The sequence below is a fragment of the Schistocerca serialis genome, chromosome 1 (genome assembly GCF_023864345.2).
Source record: "Schistocerca serialis cubense isolate TAMUIC-IGC-003099 chromosome 1, iqSchSeri2.2, whole genome shotgun sequence".
Classification (NCBI taxonomy): domain Eukaryota; kingdom Metazoa; phylum Arthropoda; class Insecta; order Orthoptera; family Acrididae; genus Schistocerca; species Schistocerca serialis.
Genome location: NC_064638.1, coordinates 208,804,607 through 208,824,129, shown reverse-complemented (window position 1 = coordinate 208,824,129; position 19,523 = coordinate 208,804,607). Strand labels below are relative to the sequence as shown.

At 45.8% G+C, this 19,523-nt stretch overlaps 1 protein-coding gene across 2 annotated transcripts in view; it reads left to right on the top strand.

The window, feature by feature from the left end:
- LOC126465952 (uncharacterized) overlaps positions 1-19,523 on the top strand; it is a 464,506-nt gene that overhangs the window by 133,225 nt on the left and 311,758 nt on the right. The window contains exon 1 of one of the 2 annotated variants that reach the window (XM_050096345.1): positions 17,313-17,565. The exons of the other annotated variant lie outside the window; for it this stretch is intronic. Coding sequence (XP_049952302.1) covers positions 17,365-17,565 — 201 coding nt within the window. The 5' untranslated portion in view covers positions 17,313-17,364. Of the gene's footprint in view, positions 1-17,312; positions 17,566-19,523 lie in introns of those variants that run through there. 2 annotated transcript variants of the gene reach the window in all.

The window sequence follows — 19,523 nt, the reverse complement described above, 5'->3', positions numbered from 1 at the left end:
AGTCACCGAGTAAAAAGAAGCGATTTCTGGCGTTGTCCAAGGTAGTTTTATAGCCCATCTGCTCTTCCTTTTATGTCGTCGTTTATCGTCTAGTAAACTCGCCGGAAGATCAAAACAAATTGCACAATGATTGCGAAAAGATGTCTAAATGGTGCGAAAATTGGCAGTTGACCCTAAATAACCAAAACTGAGAGTTCATCGACATGAGTGCTAAAAGGAATCCGTTAAACTTGGGTTATACGATAAATCAGTCTAATCTAAGGGCTATAAATTCATTTTAATACCGTGGAATTACAATTACGAACAAATGAAATTGGGAAGAACACACAAAAAATGTTGTGGGGAAGGAAAACCAGAAACTGCGTTTTATTGGCGGAATACTTAGACAATGTAGCATCTACTAAAGAGACTGACTACACTACGCTTGTCCGTCCTCTTTTGGAGTATTGCTGCGCGGATTGGGATCCTTACCAGGTATGATTAACGAAGTGCATCGAGAAAGTTCATAGAAGAGCAGTATGTTTTGTATAATCGTGAAATAGGGGAGAGAGTGTCACGGAAATGATACGGGATTTGGGACGGACATAATTAAAACAAAGACTTTTTTTTCACGGCGAATTCTTCTCGCGAAATTTCAATCACCAATTTTCTACTCCGAATGTGAAAATATTTTATTGATGTCGACCTACATGGGTAGAAACGAACATCATAATAAAATAAGAGAAATCAGAGCTCGCACGGAAATATATGGGTGTTTGTTTTTCCGCGCGCCTGCTCAAATAGCTCTGAGCACTATGCGACTTAACTTCTGAGGTCATCAGTCGCCTAGAACTTAGAACTAATTAAACCTAAGGACATCACACACATCCATGCCCGAGGCAGGATTCGAACCGGCGACCGTAGCGGTCGCTCGGCTCCATACTGTAGCGCCTAGAAGCGCACGGCCACTCCGGCCGGCTCGCGCGCTGTTAGAGAGTGGAATAATAGAGAATTACTGTGAAGGTGGTTCGATAAACCCTCTACCAGTCACGTAACTGTGATTTGCAGAGTATCGGTGTAGAGGTAGGACAATGAAATGTTAGATTACGTACAGAGAGTCGAGTCACCTACATTGCTACAAGCTAGCCGCTAACCACTGCTGTAATCAGCTCGTGATTGCCCAAGTCCGTCGGAATGCACAGTGGACATGAATGGATGCAGGTGATCAGACAGGATGCTTACGTGTCCCCTATCTAGACGTAAGTGTCGTATCTAGACAGAACGCTAACGTACGTGTCACCTGTCAGAGTCGTACAGTATCTAGAGGTATCAGGGGTCCCATAACACTCCAACTGCACACGCTCCACGCCAATACAGAGCCTCCACCAGCTTGAACGTCCCCTGCTGACGTGGAACGTCCATGGATTCATGAGGTTATCTCCATACCCGTACAAGTCCATCCGCTCGATACAATTTGAAACGTGACTCTTCGGACCAGACAACATGTTTCCAGTGATCAACAGTCCAATGTCGGTGTTGACGGGCCCTGGCGAGACATAAAGCTTTGTATCGTGTAGTCATCAAGGGTATACGAGTGGGCCTTCGGCTCCGAAAGCCCATATCTGTGATGTTTCGTTGAATGGTTCGTACGCTAACACTGGTTGATGGCCCAGCATGGAAATCTGCAGCAATTTGCGGAAGGGTTGCACTTCTGTCAGGTTGAATGATTCTCTTCAGTCGTCGTTGGTCCCGTTCTTGCAGGATCTTTTATCGGCCGCAGCGATGTCGGAGATTTGATGTTTTACCGGATTCCTGATATTCACCGTATACTCGTGAAATGGCCGTACGGGAAATTCCCACTTCATCGTTACCCTGGCGATGCTGGGTCCCATCGCTCGTGCGCCGACTGCAACACAACGTTCAAGCTCACTTAAATCTACCTTTGTAGCAGCAGTAACCGATCTAACAACTGCGCCAGACACTTGTCTTATGTAGGCGTGCGCTACAGTCTGGAGCCGCGCGGCCGCTACGGCCGCAGGTTCGAATCCTGCCTCGGGCATGGATGTGTGTGATGTCCTTAGGTTAGTTAGGTTTAAGTAGTTCTAAGTTCTAGGAGACTGATGACCTCAGAAGTTAAGTCCCATAGTGCTCAGAGCCATTTGAACCATTTTTATGTAGGCGTTACCGACCGCACCGCCGAACTCTTCCTGTTTACATATCTCTGTATTTGCATAAGCTTGTCTGTATCAGTTTCTTTGGCGCTTCAATGTATAAGACACGGTCACGAGCTTCGGGATGTAGCTCAGAACGGAGAAAGTCGACGCCTATGATTCCCTAGCTGGCAAAATACGGTGATGAAATTTTTGTCGTCCAGCAGGAGTCGCACGAGGTACTTCAGAACTGACAGTCGCTGCCCTAGCGTAGGTTAACGGCGCCTGCAGCGGAGGAGGGAAAACACGCTGACACAAAATTACAGCCTGCTGGGCTTCACTGCTTTACTGTAACGAGACAGCTCTCGAGGATGGCAGGAAAGATAAACGCGCCTTTTAGCACGCTCTTTCGCGGCCTGACGGGACCCAGGTGGGCCAGCAGCCGGTGTTTTACTGGTAGGAGAGCTGCCGCAGCAAACAGGGCGCTTCTCTGCTTATCTCCACGGAGTCCCTCTCAATGCCGATCTCATACGAGGCTGAAGCAACTGGCACTTCAGGCGGGTTGTGCCGAAAGAAACATAAATAAAGCAAAAGGGAAATCTAATAATGCAGTTCACCTACTCTCATTTCAACATTGTTTTTACTTCGCCACGTTGTATTTCGAAGCACAGCTTCATCGTCAGGACTTCACTTGTTACGGAAGGACCTCAATTCCGATGTCAATATATTAGAAACTTATCTCTGTGGGAGTTATGGTTCTATTTTAATTGCTGTTTACGAAAGTGTGGTGCAAGATTCACAGAATATGTGTAGAATTTTGTTAAAACGTATAGTGTGTTTGCGAATCTCGATGCTTTATATTGTACACTCCTGGAAATGGAAAAAAGAACACATTGACACCGGTGTGTCAGACCCACCATACTTGCTCCGGACACTGCGAGAGGGCTGTACAAGTAATGATCACACGCACGGCACAGCGGACACACCAGGAACCGCGGTGTTGGCCGTCGAATGGCGCTAGCTGCGCAGCATTTGTGCACCGCCGCCGTCAGTGTCAGCCAGTTTGCCGTGGCATACGGAGCTCCATCGCAGTCTTTAACAATGGTAGCATGCCGCGACAGCGTGGACGTGAACCGTATGTGCAGTTGACGGACTTTGAGCGAGGGCGTATAGTGGGCATGCGGGAGGCCGGGTGGACGTACCGCCGAATTGCTCAACACGTGGGGCGTGAGGTCTCCACAGTACATCGATGTTGTCGCCAGTGGTCGGCGGAAGGTGCACGTGCCCGTCGACCTGGGACCGGACCGCAGCGACGCACGGATGCACGCCAAGACCGTAGGATCCTACGCAGTGCCGTAGGGGACCGCACCGCCACTTCCCAGCAAATTAGGGACACTGTTGCTCCTGGGGTATCGGCGAGGACCATTCGCAACCGTCTCCATGAAGCTGGGCTACGGTCCCGCACACCGTTAGGCCGTCTTCCGCTCACGCCCCAACATCGTGCAGCCCGCCTCCAGTGGTGTCGCGACAGGCGTGAATGGAGGGACGAATGGAGACGTGTCGTCTTCAGCGATGAGAGTCGCTTCTGCCTTGGTGCCAATGATGGTCGTATGCGTGTTTGGCGCCGTGCAGGTGAGCGCCGCAATCAGGACTGCATACGACCGAGGCACATAGGGCCAACACCCGGCATCATGGTGTGGGGAGCGATCTCCTACACTGGCCGTACACCACTGGTGATCGTCGAGGGGACACTGAATAGTACACGGTGCATCCAAACCGTCATCGAACCCATCGTTCTACCATTCCTAGACCGGCAAGGGAACTTGCTGTTCAAACAGGACAATGCACGTCCGCATGTATCCCGTGCCACCCAACGTGCTCTAGAAGGTGTAAGTCAACTACCCTGGCCAGCAAGATCTCCGGATCTGTCCCCCATTGAGCATGTTTGGGACTGGATGAAGCGTCGTCTCACGCGGTCTGCACGTCCAGCACGAACGCTGGTCCAACTGAGGCGCCAGGTGGAAATGGCATGGCAAGCCATTCCACAGGACTACATCCAGCATCTCTACGATCGTCTGCATGCGAGAATAGCAGCCTGCATTGCTGCGAAAGGTGGATATACACTGTACTAGTGCCGACATTGTGCATGCTCTGTTGCCTGTGTCTATGTGCCTGTGGTTCTGTCAGTGTGATCATGTGATGTATCTGACCCCAGGAATGTGTCAATAAAGTTTCCCCTTCCTGGGACAATGAATTTTTGGTGTTCTTATTTCAATTTCCAGGAGTGTATATGACAACACACTGAAGTAGTTTCCACACGCTTTTACACGGCTGCACAAGTATACGAAGTTTTCAAATATTAATGAGAACTTTCGCAGCTGTATTAATACACATTTGTTGTGCCATATGTACCTCAACTACATATCTCATATCGTGATGTAGACACAACTTGGCAAACTAATGATGTTCTACCAGGCCGAAACCGGTACTGACGAGATAAAAGATGTATCAATACAGCTGTGGTGGTTCCAATTAATCATTAATATTAGTATCAATCAGCTGTGGACTTCAAGAATGATGAAGACAATTTTCAGAGATGACTTGGCAGTTTTTAGGAACACCACGTGTTTCACAGATATTTACGTGGTACAGAGATAATAAATGACTTAGATGTTAGACTGTACAACTAAACCTTTACAGGCACACTAATTAAGATACTTCAACAGTTTACGCCATTTGTGTTTATCTCCCCACCATTTGCTCTCTCTTACGAGTTACAACGTTTCTCGTACTACTCCCTCTTGTTACATGTATGCATTCATTATTAATATGTGTGTTAATTTCTCATATTAATAAACTGTTATTGTATAAAAAGTTTTTTGAACGTTATACTCCAACAACGTAAACTATTGTTTGTTCTTGTGCGGAAGCTACATGCTTGTTAAATAATTCACTTTGGTTTTGTGATAGATTCATGTTTAATTTCAGCCATTCACGAGAACGGCGGATAATACTACTTTTTTCACAGAAAATGTAACTAAAAGCACTTTTTTGAAGTTGTGTTGCATAACATGTAAATTATCTATCACCTATGCATTATTTAAATATCTATGAAATTCGCGATGTTCCTTGAAAATTGTCACTTCATTTTTGAAAACTATGCATATTTATATAATATTGTATACAACATGTGGAAACTGTTTAAGTGTGATGTCATATACAACAGAAATCACCATAACTCGGCAGTATAAATTTTAAGAAAAAGCTGTATACTGCTGTAATTCTTCGTAAATCGCAATTAGGAAGGATCTATAACTCTAACAGATTAGCGTTACTGGTGTGTTGACACCGCAGTGAAGGTCCTCCGGCAACAAGTGAAACCCAGATGATGCAGTGATTCGGAATCTTTATTGGTGAAATAAAAAAAAAAGATATTGAAAAATTCAGTAGAAGCTTTTCATTAGAAAGCCTTCCATTCATTTCAGTGAACAGCGTTCGATAAGAATAGCCAATAAGGCTACCATAATAAATTAAAGAAGACTTTTATTTCCATAGTCACGCAGTTACCATGCTAAAGTGGAAGTGCTGAATGTGAAAAAAAAAAAAAAATTAATGGCACAACATGACTAAAGGAAGGGATCAGTTAATAGGACAACTCTTGAGCCATCATGGTACCAGTCTGTTAATGAAGGAGAATATGAGTGGTAGAAATGTCAGCCCTGTTTGCAGCCTTCCTGGTATCATTCCAAATTGCCTTTACAGAGACACCTTTCATATCCAGAACACCTGAACCAACTTTAGGATTGTCTTACTCATTCCCAAAAAGTGTATAAAATCGTGTAAATATAGCTCTTAAAATGCTTAGAGTTTTTACTGAAATGTGATTTTACCGATGAAAGTCGACCTTCTGATTAACACTTCATGACATACAAAATGTGACTTAAGCAACTAGAAAGGGCATGTTACATGTTTTGGGGCGCCAACAAATTTTTTGGTGCATTTTTGGAGCTGTTCCCGGCTGATGTCTGCTAGGACCATTGGACAGATACAGGAAGACCAGTTGCATAGCTTTGCACATTCGTCCACCGCATTTCAATCTGTTTGGACACCTGAGAGAGTTTACCGCATTTCGTGTTCCTCATGGAGAGACTATCATGAAAATCTGCGAGATTATAAATACCATTTGAAACTGTCAATTGCTTCACAAATTAATGTGTTACTAGTAGTAACAGGAAGACGCTTTGAACCTTTACTGTGAGTTGACATTTTGAATTAAACAGACGAAAAAAACACCAAAAATAATTAATATTGCACTTGGTCAGTCAGTAGAGGGACGGTTAATGCTGGTCGTGGATGACGCAGTAGTTATCATCAGATGAAGTTTCATATGTAATCGATTGGAGGCAGATCTGGTGATCGAGCAGGCCAAGGCAACATGCCGACACTCCGTAAAGCATGTTGGGCTACAACAGCTGTACTGTGGGCGAGCGTTATCCTGTTGGAAAACCGCCCCCTGGAATGTTGTTCATCAGTGGCAGCCAACAGATCGAGTCACCAGGTTCAGTCTGGGTGCGTAGGATAACCACGAGAGTACTCCTGCTGTCATACCAAATTGCACCCAACACCTTAACACCAGGTATAGGTCGAGCGTGTCTATCACGACTACAGGTTGGTCGTAGGCCCTCAACTGGCCTCCTTCACTGGCGGCGAGGCAAAACCAACTTTCATCAGAAACACAACAGAGCTCCACCCTGCCCTCCAGTGAGGTCTTGTTTGACACCACTGAAGTCGCAAAATGGCGGTGGTTTGGGGTCAGTGGAATGCACACTACTGGGCGTCCTGCTCGGAGCTGCCGTTGAAGCGGATGAGCAACATTTCATTGTGTCACTGTGGTGCCGCTGGCCGGTGTGGCCGTGCGGTTCTAGGCGCTTCAGTCTGGAACCGCGTGACCGCTACGGTCGCAGGTTCGAATCCTGCCTTGGGCATGGATGTGTGTGATGTCCTTAGGTTAGTTAGGTTTAAGTAGTTCTAAGTTCTAGGGGACTGATGACCTCAGATGTTAAGTCCCATTGTGCTCAGAGCCATTTTTGAACTGTGGTGCCAACTGCTGCTCAGATTGCTGTCGCGGATGCAGAGCCATATACCGAACACGATGGTCTTCCCTCTCGGTAGGGTCACTTGGCTTTCTGGTCCCCAGTCTTCTTCTGACCTACATTTTCCTGACCACTGCTGCCAGCAGTAATATAAGAGTGTGCTACATTCCTGCCAGATTCTAGTACCTCTATTACGCGACCTCATTTAAACTCAGTGACGTGCTGATAAAGGCGTCTTTGTCGCCTTATAGGCATTCTTGACTGGGTTTGTGGGACGGAGTTCCACGCCTGTTGCACTTGGTCGGTCAATGCTTGTTGTGGATGACGCTGGAGTTTCGTCCGATAATGTCTGCATCGAGCAGGCCAAGCCAAAGTGTCCATATCAGGCAGGGCATGTTGAGTTAAACAACAGTATGTTGGCAAGTGTTACCCTGTTGCAAGACGCCCCCTGGAAAGCTACTCATGAATGGCAGCACAGCAGGTCGAATCACCAGACTGACGTACAGATTTGTAGTCAAGAGTGTGTGGAATAAACACATGAGTGCTCCTGCTGTAATACGAAATCGCACCCCAGAACATAACTCCAGGTGTAGATCCAGTGTGTAAAGCACGCAGAGAGGTTGGTTGCAGGACTTTAACTGGCCTTCTCCTAACCAACATATTGTCAGCACTGGCACAGAGGCAGAACCAGCTTTCATCGGAAAACAACAAATCTCCCCCCTACTCTCAGATGAGCTCCCGCTTGAGACCACCGAAGTCGCATTTGCCGGTGGTTTGGAGTCAGTGGAATGCACGCTACAGGGCGTCTGGATAGGATTTGCCCTTGAAGTAACCGATTTGTTAGAGTTCGTTGTGTCACTGTGTTGCCAACTACTTCTCAGATTGCTGCTGGAGATACATTAAGATGCGCCAGAGCCATATGCCGAACACAATGCTCTTCCTTGTCGGTCACGTGACATCTGGAGCCCAGTGCGCTTGCGACCGCACATTCTGGTGACCACCGACGCCAGCAATCACGTACAGCGCTGCATTCCTGCCAAGTCTTTCTGCAGTATCGCAGAAGGAACATCCAGCTCCTCGTAGCCCTATTACATGACCTCGATGAACTAAAAAAGAAAAAAAAATTCAAATGTGTGTGAAGTCTTATGGGACTTAACTGCTAAGGTCATCAGTCCCTAATCTTACACACTACTTAACCTAAATCGTCCTAAGGACAAACACACACATCCGTGCCCGAGGGAGGACTGCAGCGCCACAGACCGCTCGGCTAATCCCGCGTGGCCCTAGTTGAACTTAGTGAAGCGTTGATGACGGCGTCTTTGTCGCCTTAACGGTATTTTTAACTAATATCAACTCACCAGGTCCAATCCCAAAGGTAACTAATGCTCACGACCGTTACAGCGAGTATTTAAAGCAAACCTGATTTGTATCCTCATAGTTGCGGTACTAATGACACTAAAATGTAGACTTTCACGGCCGGAAATATCATGTCCATTATAATTATCCGGGATGTTATGCCGTGGTCGGTTGATGAATTCTGTGTCGATTCCCAACGTTTCGTCTCCGACTGCGGGAGACATCTTCAAGGGAGTCCGTAGCTCGATGGAAGGTCCAACACACCCACTGGCTCGCTACTGACTGCCGCTAAATTCCGTGTCCGCTGTGGTGATGTTTATGTGGCTACCACTAAAAGAACGGTTTCTAAACGTTTGGAAGAGCACAAGGGAAATTGTAGAAGAGGAGAAACGGAACGATCAGCTGTTGCGGAGCATGCTTTCCAGCCAGGGAACCACAATATTCGTTTCGAGGAGACGCAAGTACTAGCGGCCACAAGCGGATATTACGAAAGGCTCTACAGGGAGGCAATCGAAATCGCTAAACACCCAAATAATTTCAACCGAAAGGAGGAGGGCGTGAAATTAAACGGTATATGGATGCCGGTGTTAAAGAAGATGTGTACCACCCATCCACTACTGGGTGATGGCAACGGCGATCGACGGCGATGGACAGCGGCCAATTGCACTGACGTTTTCAAAACACGTGACGTCACGCCGCGGCGTGGGAGCGCGCGGACACGGAATTTAGCGGCAGTCAGTAGCGAGCTAGTGGGTGTGTTGGACCTTCCATCGAGCTACGGACCCCTTGAAGATGTCTCCCGCAACGTTGGGAATCGACACAGAATTCATCAACCGACCACGGCATAACAGCCCGCGTAATTATAATGGACATTAATGACACTCTTACGAGGCTGGAGCGAAATCTGAATAGACATCATCTTTTAGATGTAGAAACATGCCTACCAACTTCCGTTTACGTCGCCCAGCTCCTTCTAGGTGTTTTTATTTTTTTCCCGTCAGTATATTTCTGTGAGCTGTTATCTGTAAAAAGTAATATGCTTCCAGTGCTAACGAACAAAATGAGAAACATTCACGGTCATACAAAGATCACTCGAAAAGTAACACACATTGCACCGCAGCTGGCAAGAAAAAGGGAAATAAATTTTGTAAGTATATCATTGGTACTTCATCTCGTCACTTGAATCTAATTTGTGTTTCATATTGTTTCAGGTAAGCCATCGCGGACGATCAGTGACAGCTACTTCTCCAACGTGCAGTGAGTTCCACCACAAATACGGGAACAGCAATACCCAGTCACAGTCAGCTGTTCCCAGTCTATAAGAACAATCCAGTGCAATGAAGTAATGTTTCCGATGGCTTCAGACGTTACAACCTGTTGATATTAGCAGTTGGCTGCGTTAATCTCAGTCGATGAAAACGCCTCCGACATTGGTAAATGTTTTCAAAACAAAACATTCATTGCCGCGAGAGAGATCGTGGAGCAGACAGGAACAGCAAAAAGATCAGTTTATATTTATTTATCCTAGTTACGGACCTCGATATTTCATACCAGATACTCAATTTCGGTCTCTAGTGACAGTATTTTTTCAGTGTTTTTTAGCTTCGGACAGGATCCGCTAAGCCAGCCTTTGATACATGAAATGCAACCATTTAAATGACATATGCATCCTCACCCATGAATCACATACAATACTGACATATGCTGGGAATATAGTAACCATATACTGATATGCTCAGTCGATAAAACCTTATATATCAGTTTGTACAGTGACATATCAAGCGTTGTGAGTAGTGTCTTATTTCTCGTGGAAGAAATTGGTCGTCGCGTGGTGTTTCAGCTGACAGCCGAAGACAGGGAGGTCGATGTCCTCCTCCGCGCCACAATCACGTAGGGATGAAGCAGTCACACGTAGCCTATAGAGATGCAGCAGGAAACGTCCCTGTTTAAAGCGAAGGCAGAACGTGGTGACCAGAACATTTCTGTGGTATATATCAAGCGCTCAACCCCGTAGTTGAGACATTAGGCGCCACTAATTGTTCCGTAACATTTTTATCTGCCGCCTCATGTCTTGCAGAAGGTCCATGGTCATGGAAATTGAAATGCCGTGTGGCTAGGGCCTCCCATTGGGTAGACCGTTCGCCTGGTGCAAGTCTTTCGAGTTGACGCCACTTCGGCGCCTTGCGTGTCGATGGCAATGAAATGATGATGATATGGACAACACAACACCCAGTCCCTGAGCGGAGAAAATCTCCGACCCAGCCGGGAATCGAACGCGGGCCGTTAGGTATGACATTCCGTCGCGCTGACCACTCAGCTACCAGGGGCGGACAAGGTCCATGGTAAGGAACATGTTCGTACTTCTTCGACCCATGGTTGATAACAAGAGCGTCAACGATTTCATTGCTCCTGATTCCATGGCGCCCCTCTACTAGTGACAATATTCAGACCTGAGTTGAAACAATTTTCGAATCACACCGAGCGAAAATACAGGGTGTTACAAAAAGGTACGGCCAAACTTTCAGGAAACATTCCTCACACACAAATAAAGAAAAGATGTTATGTGGACATGTGTCCGGAAACGCTGAATTTCCATGTTAGAGCTCATTTTAGTTTCGTCCACCTACGCTCAATGGAGCACGTTATCATGATTTCATACGGGATACTCTACCTGTGCTGCTAGAACATGTGTCTTTACAAGTACGACACAACATGTGGTTCATGCACGATGGAGCTCCTGCACATTTCAGTCGAAGTTTTCGTACGCTTCTCAACAACAGATTCGGTGACCGATCGACTGGTAGAGGAGGACCAATTCCATGGCCTCCACGCTCTCCTGACCTCAACCCTCTTGACTTTCATTTATGGGGGCATTTGAAAGCTCTTGTCTACGTAACCCCGGTACCAAATGTAGAGACTCTTCGTGCCCGTATTGTGGACGGCTGTGATACAATACGCCATTCTCCAGGGCTGCATCAGCGCATCAGCGATTCCATGCGACGGAGGTTGGATGTATGTATCCTCGCTAACGGAGGACATTTTGAACATTTCCTGTAACAAAATGTTTGAAGTCACGCTGGTACGTTCTGTTGCTGTGTGTTTCCATTCCATGATTAATGTGATTTGAAGAGAAGTAATAAAATGAGCTCTAACATGGAAAGTAAGTGTTTCCGGACACATGTCCACATAACATATTTTCTTTCTTTGTGTGTGAGGAATGTTTCTTGAAAGTTTGGCCGTACCTTTTTGTAACACCCTGTATACAAATATGTAACAGTCAAAGTAATAAGCTAAATAAGCTTCAAGGCCTTTTTATGAAAATGTAAGGACCATATGCTCTATTCTAACAGACATACTGATTCTCCAGGGCACTCTAAGAAATGTTTCATAAAGTCAAGGCAACAAAACTTCACGATGTTGTATATGTACACGACATCTGTCTGCAGACGGTCATATCTTCTACTGTGTACTAGACACTTCGTGCTCCTAAGAAGAAACGTAAACTTTACTTAATGAGAGTTGGTTACAAGGGAATCATAAATAAAAGGTGCTGTAATGTGATGCTACATACCTGTCACGGTAACCTAAAGAATAGCAGGTGTGGTTTAGCGCTCTATTCTTAGCGCTACATACGCCACCTTTTGGAAAAACCGTGTTACAAATCAGTAGGAACTATGGTAATTGCAGTCATCGGACGTCGTATTCAACAGTGTAGCTTACTGGTCACAGAACACCAAAGTATCAGAAGTGCAAGGTCCGTCTTACGACACGGACAAAGAACGACAGCAGCGCTGCAAGTGGCGTGGCAGTGAACTTTGAATATGAGCAATATGGCGTGGAAATCCATATTATTGCTAGATAATACTTTTCACTTATACTTTATGTGTGGGCGTGGTAGTCCGGTGGTTAAGTGTATTTATTTGTAAATCCCAATGTTGCAATTTCGAACTTGTGGCTGTTATCAAGTGGAAATTTTATTCCTGATTAACACCGTCTTGTACTTTTTTAATTGCTACGTAAATATGCTCCTCGTATTCTGCTTAATTTTTGTTCTCATATGTAATACTGGGTGGGATAAACGATTCCATATCCGTTTTTATTTCATATTTGAGTATAGTGCTCGTATTCTGTGTTCTTTTGTTATTATCCGTTTTTAGCATTCTCGCCTTTAATGAACGCCACCGAAATTTTCATCGACATCTGCTAAAATGCATTGTTTGCAGTACATGTTAGTAACGCGTGAAAACATTTGCGTAACTACTGTCGCATTTTTAGCTTTTGCAAGGAAGAATGCTCTGGTCACTAAGACTACAAAGCGTAGGGCTTACTCATCTACATCTACATCCATACTTGGCAAGACACGGTAAACTGCATGCAACATCATTCAGAGCAATATACAATTAAGCTGAATACCAATACCGTCAAAACCTACTAATATGGAAATCTCCATTAAATACGACAAAGTACGGAAAACGGCTGCTAACAAAAATAAAGTAGAATACGAGCAATATACTTACAGTGCATATAAATTGAGCAAAAAATGGTTCAAATGGCTCTGAGCACTATGGGACTCAACTGCTGAGGTCATTAGTCCCCTAGAACTTAGAACTAGTTAAACCTAACTAACCTAAGGACATCACAAACATCCATGCTCGAGGCAGGATTCGAACCTGCGACCGTAGCGGTCTTGCAGTTCCAGACTGCAGCGCCTTTAACCGCACGGCCACTTCGGCCGGCTATAAATTGAGCATTTCACACTGATTCGTAAGCAATAATAGGTACACGTAAGTCCGCTGAACACCATGCAACGAAAGCAGCTTCTCTTTTACACGGCACAAAAACAAATTTGGAATCATTTACCCCACCCAGCATTACGGATGCGAGAAGAACTCAATCAGGATACGTGTAACACATTTACAAAGGAATTCAAAGAGTGCAGTACACACGCGAAGTCGTAATCAGGAGCACATTGTGATGAAACCTATTTATGTTAACCATGAAACGGAAACAAGCACGGAGAATTAAAAGTCAAATAATAAGAAAGCGATATGAAGAACTGATAAACTTGCAGTGCTCCAAGTAGCGTGACAGCGAACTAAGCGTGTGTTACCATAAATCTTTTTGTGTTTCACTATCGTCTTATTGGCCACTGGGCGCGCTGCTGTAGCTGCGTAAAACAAATATTAGCAGGAGCGTCGCGACGGTATATGTTAGGCTGCGGTCACAGTGGCTTCGACATCGGTGGATTCCGCCGTTGATCGACATCGGCCGGAGATGACCGATCTTTTCAAATCAGTACGCCACCACGTGCGCGGTCACACTATAGCCGATCTTATCTCCCGAACGTTTAGACTCCGGACAACAATCGTTGAAATTCATATCAGTTCGTTTTCTTCGGTCAAATCGAATGACGTTCTCGCGCTCGAAATATGGAGCGTCAGAAATTGGAAAGCTTAGTCCAAGAAAGAGTGAGTTTGTGGCATCCTGAGGGTGAAAATGTCATCATCGGGATATGGTTCGGAATCTGTGGACTGAAATCCCATGTTTATTGGAAACCTCAAATAGACGAAATCTGTATTGGAAACATTAGGGACAGATCATAACCTAAAAAAATAATTTGTTCAAGTGAAAAGGGTGGCGTATGCTATAAACTTATAGCTACTGTACTGCATCTTTTTGTGGTAGGTTGTCAATAGTTGCCTACTAATTTTTATTATTACTACTTACTGTGATTTTGTACCAGTAGGGTAGTGATTACGTTAACAAGTGGTTTACAAATTTGGTGTACGGTACTTATTTCCATTTTTATGTGCTGTAGGTTATCAGAGAATCTTACGCTAGTCGCGCGACCGCTACGATCGCAGGTTCGAATCCTGCTTCGGGCATGGATGTGTGTGATGTCCTTAGGTTAGTTAGGTTTAAGTAGTTTTAAGTGACTGATGACCTCTGATGTTAAGTCCCATTGTGCTCAGAGGCATTTGAACCATTTACGCTAGTCTTTATGCTTGTCTTTCACTCCTGTGCTAAATAGCAGTCATTGAAGGTTGACTGACGTACGTCTGCACAACTTTAAACAAATACAGAGAAACACATTTTATAGCTTCCTTTTCAAGGGCACCACGAATTATCTCGAGTATGTGACAGAACCCGGGATCTCTTGCTTACATGGCAGACGCTCTATCCATCTGAGCCACCGAGGACACAGAGGATAGCGCGACTGCAGGGATTTATCTCTGGCACGCCTCCCGCGAAACCCACATTCTCAACGTATTGTCCCGCACTACATTCGTAGTGCCCCCGCCCATTATACTCATTACTCGCGGCGCGTTGCCGATTCCCGTAAGAGTTCGGGCACTGTTTGTGCATTCGCACAGAAGAAGAAGAAGATGGTCAAGTGGCCGGTGAGCCTTATATATACGAGGGTTGTTTTTTTAAGTAAGGGCCGTTCGCGCGTATAGTCCCGTAGTTAGCGCTGACGCCGCAACAAGCCGCCGCGCCACTTGCCGGAATCCTTCCCGTTCACACTGATGCAAGCTGCAGCTCTGTAGCTGACGTGTACGCATCGCTGTGCTACTTTATAATGTTTACGATTATTGAATCGCTCGCCGCGTGTGAGATACGGTCAGTGTTACGTTTTTTGACCGCGAGAAGCCTATCAGCTGCAGAAATTCATCGTCAGTTAACAGAAGTTTATGGCTTGAATGCAATGAGTGAAGGTAAAGTGCGTCAATGGGTTAGAGAGTTTAAAAATGGCCGTCAAAACGTCCATGACGAAGAACGCTCAGGCCGGCCCTCTGTGATCACTGATGATTTGGTGGCTGCAGTCGAAACAAAGATTCGTGGGGACAGAAGATTCACAATTTCCACTCTTTCTTTGGAGTTTCCACAAGTTTCAAGATCGGTTTTGTACAAAATTGTGTCTGAAAACCTAAACTTTAAGAAACTGTGTTCTCGGTGGGTACCCAGACTCCTCACAGAGGACCACAAAGGGAAGAGATTTGCCACTTCATTGGACTTTTTGATTCGTTACGTGGAAGAAGGGGATGACATGTTGAGTCAAATTGTCACTGGAGATGAAACATGGGTATCCCATATCACTCCCGAAAGCAAGCGACAATCGATGGAATGGCGACACACAACCTCACCCGTCAAGGTCAAAGCCAAACAGACGCTGTCAAAGCGCAAGATTATGGCAACTGTGTTCTGGGACCGGCGCGGTGTTTTGCTAGTGGACTTTATGCCACGAGGAACGACAATCAACTCAGATGCCTACTGTGCAACTCTAAAGAAGCTCCGCAGAGCAATTCAAAACAAAAGGCGCGACATGCTGATAAAATGAGTTTTGCTCCTGCACGATAACGCTAGGCCTCACACCTCTCAAAAGACTCGGGGTTTGATTGATTCTTTAGGCTGGGAAGTTTTGGACCATGCACCATTACAGCCCCGACCTTGCTCCTAGCGATTTTCACCTTTTCCGGTACCTGAAACACCATCTTGTCGCGCAGCGCTTCAATGACGACGATGAAGTGAAAGCGGCCGTGAACTCTTGGCTGTCGGAGCAGGTGGCCGAATTCATTGAAGAGGGAACTAAAAACTTAGTTGAACGGTATGACAAGTGCTTAAATAAACAAGGCAACTATGTAGAAAAATAGGTAAAAGTGTGTAGAATCAGAAAATAAAAGTTTTTTTACAAAAGTATTTGTATCTTTTTTTAAAAATAGAAACGGCCCTTACTTAAAAAACAACCCTCGTGTATATTAAGATGGTATCTGTTTTTTCGGACATGTCCGAAAGAACAGATACCATCGGTGACCATGCAGCTAATTAGAATGAGCGTCTGACATGTGAGCAGGAGATCTTGGTTCGAGTCCCGGTCAGGGCACACATTGTCATCTGTACCCGTTGACGTATGTCAACGGCCTGTTGGCGGCTAAGGATGTTCATTTCATTGTAATTTCATTCTAATTAGCTGCATGGTCACCGATGGTATCTGTTCTTTCGGACATGTCCGAAAAAACAGATACCATCTTAATATATATCGAAAGTATAGTACTCGTCACGTTCTTTGCGAGATAGGAAAGGTCATTCGCATGCATTCGGCGTCTCTTCAATATCAGAAGCCACTATGCAGCACTTGTATCCAAACACAGAGGCGTCGTGGTATCCACCCCATCCTAAAAGATTAAAATCTAACCTACTTCGTGCATAGAATAGATTCTAACCTAACCTAATCTCCTTTGACCCTGCCAAAAATTGACAAAGGAAATCGGACGCACTATGACCACGCAAACGGCCGACCTCTGGCGACGGCGTATGACGCGAGTTGTCGGTGCCACTGTGACTGCGGCCATAGGCTGTGGAGTATACCTTCGTTATAACACGGCTACAAAAAACGCTGTCAGAGCAGATCACGAAAGTGCAGTGGGAGAATTAAAAGTGCGCCCTGCCACGCCCTTCACGGAGGTATGCAGAGTAAATACGTAGAAGCAGATTTATTCTAGTACTTAGTACCGGCCCAGACACTCGCGCAAAAGACAACCGTTATACGGCTGCGGGTATCTGGCCGTACCTGCGTACGCCGCTCAACAGGTGCAGGCAGGCGTCCGTATGGTCGCGTTTACCTGCTCGCCTGTCTCTCCAGTGGGCGGGGTATGAGGAGGGGGGGGGGGAGGGGGCTCTGCACCACCCCTCCCAGTAGCTGTTGCTGGTGGGGCGCGCCGCTGCGCGACCAGTCGCTGTCCAGACGCGCTCCGAGGCTCACGCAGTCACTAGAGCAGGCGCCAAACATGATGACCGAAACGACGGTAACCGTGTCGACGCAAGATGCGGCGCCGGGCCACAACGCGAACGCTCAGCAGCAGCAACAGCAGCAGGTCCCACACGTGAAGACGGACCCCGGCCAGCAGGGGACGCCCATCTTTTCGCTGCAACGCCTCAACCCCAACTACTTCCGCACCGTGCCCGGCATCATCAAGCTAGTCCAGCTGGTGAGTGCGTGCTCTGTGGCGCAGCCGCTGGCTGTCTGCGAGGCGGCGCCAGATGCTTTCAGCAGGTGTTGTGATGTGTATATGTGGGTGGTACCACAGGTGTGCCATTGCATCCACAAAAGGTGTTGTGCACAACTACCAAATATAGGTCATTAGAGGGAGCCACTACAATGATGAACAGAGCGCAGTGATATGACAGGTCACGTTTTCTCGACGTGCTTGATCAATGCTGTGGTCTCAAGTGTTCAGCCAGGTTGTTGATCCGTTTCATGCACAGTACGTCGACGACCGTCCCAGGTCGTCTTCTTCAGGTGCTGCAAGTCCTGCTGTTATTGGTACCAACTTCCTAGACGCCAACCGAGCAGTGAGTCCGTAAAACAGCACAACCTGCAGCATCTGAAGAACGTACCGGGGTCAGCCATGGAAGTACTGTGCATAAAACGTAATCAACAACTCGTCTGAGCACCCTAGAGCACACCTTTAAAGTGCACTAAGGATCGCCAGAGGCAAACGCTGCTTTTGCACTACAGGATCTTACCGTTTGTCGGGCTGAATACCTGCAGTAGTGCAGATAACATAACCCCTGGGACGTATTCAAATGAGACTGCTACACGATCAAGCGGCCAAGATCGATGGTGAACTCGACAGCAGTTAATTTTATCAAAGATCCTGAGACTTAGTGGACGTAATTAATTTGGTACTCTAGCGTAAGTACAATACTTTCTACAGTAAGCAGCAAAAGTGCAAGTGTTGTGTCAATGTTCGCTCTAAGACACTTTCGGTACTCACAGAGCACACGGGCTGCAGTGAACAAAAACGCAGAGTCAGTGTTGGGATCTTGGTTAAGGCGCATAGTTTGTCTGTCGTCTATCTTAGGATGGGGGTCTCTATCTATCTATCTATCCATCCATAAATATACCAATCTGTCCTACCCATATTTAACTTTCCATCATCCCCACTTTTCTTGCATCACAGATGTCTACAGTTATAACAATAAAAGATATATACAAGTTTAATGTGAAAATAATAATTTGCAGCTGCTGTCTGCAACGAACTTTATACAGTTCAGTAGCGCTTGGTAAACCCCTTTAGCGTAACTTACGAAGAACTGCAGTTCAAAGAAATAGAGCATATGAAAAGCATTCATCCGAAAATTTGAGAAGTACACGAATCATGCATTTGATTCGAGAACTATAATACCAAAAAACTATCCCGACTTTGATAACGCCGAAATACATCCGATATAAAGTCCAAGTGTGCACTTGTCATTGCCAAGTCTTCAGAGTATGGCTGGGAGAGCGAGTAAATGAAGAGTATTCATTCAGTATTTAACGGTTCGGGAAGTCAGTCTTTGTACCATTTTAGTGGGGGTCTTTCCCCATCTGCTTTGACGTACTCAGCTGCCTGTGGTTTGCCGGTCCTAACTGTTGAATGCTTGAACTGTAAAGAGTTCCTTGCAGGCAGCAGCTGCCATCCCTCTATGAATGGGCGTCTATAACTGCTTTCACAGACGGTCAGAACGCAAGCGGATATACCTGGGGGAGGAACGTAAATTGTTGTGTTACGCATAGCTTGTAGTTTGTAGAATTGCTAGTCATGTTAGTTGTTCTGTTACTCTATTCTTCGTAAATTATCTGAGTATGTATAAGCGCTTTCGCTAAAATGTAATTTTGGGGAATGGGGTGCAAAGTGGTCGTGATTCTTACGAGCCCTTCCTCTCTCCTCCACCCTCTCCCCCTCTCCCATTTGATCTGCACCTGATCAACATTTGTGACAAGGTACAATGCATTCCGACCTGGGATTTGTGGACTTCAGTTTGCCACTAATCTCTCACCATACCTTCAAATGACGCAAAAGCTTTTCTGCAATATTGCATAACTAGCATACTGGAAGAAAGCGTATCCGACAGTTACACTCTAACTGCATCCTGTATGAGGTTTGGAATGAATGGAGAGAGA